Source organism: Carlito syrichta, unplaced genomic scaffold (genome assembly GCF_000164805.1).
Source record: "Carlito syrichta isolate Samal-C Ts95f unplaced genomic scaffold, Tarsius_syrichta-2.0.1 Scaffold288292, whole genome shotgun sequence".
Classification (NCBI taxonomy): domain Eukaryota; kingdom Metazoa; phylum Chordata; class Mammalia; order Primates; family Tarsiidae; genus Carlito; species Carlito syrichta.
Window position 1 is genome coordinate 8767 of NW_007232388.1, and position 2966 is coordinate 11732.

At 67.5% G+C, this 2966-nt stretch overlaps 1 protein-coding gene and 1 long non-coding RNA gene across 2 annotated transcripts in view; one reads left to right on the forward strand and one right to left on the reverse strand.

Annotated features, from left to right (window-relative positions):
* Positions 1-589, forward strand: part of LOC103255598 — a 3484-nt gene extending 2895 nt beyond the window's left edge. Inside the window, exon 2 of the long non-coding RNA XR_504025.1 lies at positions 318-589. This is a non-coding gene — a long non-coding RNA (uncharacterized LOC103255598). The remainder of the gene's footprint in view (positions 1-317) is intronic.
* A 1145-nt stretch (positions 590-1734) lies between these two features.
* Positions 1735-2966, reverse strand: part of CD151 (CD151 molecule (Raph blood group)) — a 2995-nt gene continuing 1763 nt past the window's right edge. The window contains exons 5-8 of the mRNA XM_021710203.1: positions 2920-2966; positions 2675-2833; positions 2489-2575; positions 1735-2407 (exon numbers count right to left, since the gene is read on the reverse strand). Coding sequence (XP_021565878.1) covers positions 2348-2407; positions 2489-2575; positions 2675-2833; positions 2920-2966 — 353 coding nt within the window. The 3' untranslated portion in view covers positions 1735-2347. The remainder of the gene's footprint in view (positions 2408-2488; positions 2576-2674; positions 2834-2919) is intronic.

Consider the following 2966-nt stretch of genomic DNA (forward strand, 5'->3'; position numbering starts at 1 on the left):
AGTCTCGAACCCCTGGGCTCAGACAGTCCTCTCTCGGCCTCCCAAGGCGCTGGGATGACAGGCTGAGCCACCGTGCCCGACCTGTGTTTCATACACACTCATTGTGTGTGTTACGAGCTGTGTGTGTGCGCGGCCAAAGAGGATGGGGAGAGGAGGCCCCACCCCAGGGGTCTGGGGACATGCGACTCCAGTCGGGGTCATGCCCTCAGTCCCCGGGCTGGCGGCTCCTGCACTTGCCTGTGGTGGGGTGAGGTGAGCAGCGGCAGTGCCCAGGGCGGCCTTGGGTGCCCACTGGCTCACGCCCCTCTCCTATGCAGGGATGCGCTGGACGCGCTGGGCCTGAAGCGCTACTGCTGCCGCCGGATGCTGCTGGCCCACGTGGACCTGATCGAGAAACTGCTCAACTATGCACCCCTGGAGAAATGACCGCGGGAGCCCAGCACCTGCCCTGCTGACCCGCGACCGTGGCCGGCAGCGTCTCGCCCAGAGTTCCTGAAACGGGGGGGAGGGGCAGGGCCTGACCACATGCAGGGCTGTGTGCCCCCACTCTGGAGGGGGCCGTCCAGTAAAGGTCTTTCGGAAGCACTGAGGCCCGGCGGCTTGCCTGGCCCCCTGGGGCTCCCCGCACCCGGGTCTCCTTGCCCTCCTCACACCGGGGGCGCCACATCCTCCTGCCCCCGATGGTCGCGTGTCCTGTTTCTGCCTGCCTGGCCCAGCCCTCACTAGGATGTCTGGGGCCAGAACCAGGCCCAGCCCGGCAGCAGGGAGAACCCCGCTGGCTGGGCCACGGCCCCCACGGGCCCTGGGGCTGGCCCTGCCGGAGGCCTTGCTCTAGGCCCTTCCGCCTCCGGGCTCTTGGAGGCCAGGCAGCCCTGCCTCACACCTCTGGCCCGAGCACAGAGGCTCCACATCTTCAGAACCTGAAAACCAGAACTTGGGGGCCTGAACGGTGCCCACTGCAGTCACTGCTGCCCACTTGCTGTCCATTTCCGAGGGTCCTGCGTCCAGACTTCTCCAACCTCCACAAGCAGCCCTGAGACTCCTAGCGCTGGGCTGGCCTGGCCCTGCTGTCGGCTGGGCTCCTGACACCCAGGTTGGCACTCAGTGCTGCTAGCTGGCTAGGGGGGCTCCCGGGCCCCTCTGTCCCACTCAGGCTGAGACGTAGAGGTGGAAGCTGTCACCTGGGCTGGAGGCTGCGTGGGCCCTGCTGCCCTCCCCCTGGGGAGAGGCTGCTCTTCCTGGCACCTTCTTCAGGGCTGGGGTCCTCTGGGGGTGAAAATAGGTCCACTGCAGCCTTAGGGACAGGAGCCGGCAGCCCCAAGGGTGGAGGGGACGGCGTCTCCCTCCTCCAGGGTACCTCCACGCCATCCTGCCAGCTGTGGAACCCCACCCTGCTGCCCTTGCCACGTCTGCCTGGCACCTCTTGCCTGGGCTGCCCTGTCATCTGCGTCTTCTGTGTCTGCTCCCTGCCGTGGCCAGAAGGGTCTTTGGAAGGCACAGGCAGGTCCGGTGTCCGAGGGACCCTGGCCAGCCACCCACTTCCCATCGGGACGTGCTCAGCTCTCACTGTGGGCCTGGGTTAGGCCATGCCTCTGATGGGCCCCAGTCCTGCAGGATCTGCCATCACCTGGACCCTGGGCTGGTGCCTTCCTGGCTGCCTCCCTTTGTCCTCCCTGAATGGGCGGGATTTCTGCCCATCCAGCTGGACCCAAGGACTCGCCGATGTAGCAAGCACACAGTCCACTCCACAAACGTTTATTGGGCACCTGCCATGCGGCAAGGGCAGTTGTAGGCATCTAGGGTATAGCAGTGAACAGGGTCAGCGTGTCCACCCGAGGCAGCGCACAGGTGGACGGGGCATGGCAGGCAGGGGTGCAGTGGTGGGGACTACAGCAGCAGGTTGACACTGCAGGGCACAGGCACGACAGGTCCAGACTCCCCAGCTGGGGACACACCAGCACCCGACGGACCCCAAGGTTCCACCCCGCTGCCAGTGGCCACAGTGTGAGGTGTTCAGGGAGCCCCACCCAGACAAACACAGCCCGGAGGAGCCTTCTAAGGATTCACAACCCCCTAGAGGAGGCAGCCTGTGGGGACCAGGGCTTCGCTGTCAAAACCCAACGCCCCCACCGGGCCAGGCCCCAGCCAGTCCAGCCCAGATACCCTTCCTCGGGCCTCTGGGGTGGGGTGCGGCAAAAGGCACTTGAAGCCACCCTGGGGCTGGGGTCCCAGAGGTCACGGTGATGGCACGGGGTGGGGCGGAGGCGCAAGGACACAGTGCAGGGAGGCCGCCCCTGGCCAGTAGTCTCAGCTCAGTAGTGGGCACGGGCGCCGGCGTGCGGGCGGGTCAGTAGTGCTCCAGCTTCAGACTCCGGTACAGGCAGCACGTGAAGATCATGCCAAAGACCTGTGGCGGGATGGGCGGGCATGAGGCCTGGGCCTGGCCACCCCCGGAGCCCCCCAGGCCACCCAGGCGGGGCGTCCGCACCTGCACGCAGGCAATGCCGAGCCCCACGGCCCCGATGACATTCAGGTGCTCCTGGATGACGCTCTCCAGCCTGGTGATGCAGCCGCCCTGGGGTGGGAACGGGCCTGAAGGCGGGCCAGCGGGAGCCCGGGAGCCCAGGCCCCCTCCATCTCCAGCCCACCTCCCCGCCCAGGGGTGTGCGCCTACCTCCACCTTGTAGATGTTGGAGGCGTGGTCCCGCTTCCCGCAGCCGGCCACCACAGTCTTGCAGCAGCTGTCGGGCACCACGCGGCCCTCTGCCGACGCCGAGCGGATCCACTCACTGTCGCGCCAGTCCTGCGAGTTGTTGCTGCCACAGCAGTGGAACTGCGGCGGGACACGCCAGGTCGGCCCTGCCGCCCGAGGCCCCCGCCGGCCCCCGCACGCCCCTGCACCCTCCCAGGACCACCCACCTCCTGCTGCAGCTTGTCCACAGCGCTGGTCACACCCTCGTGGCCCG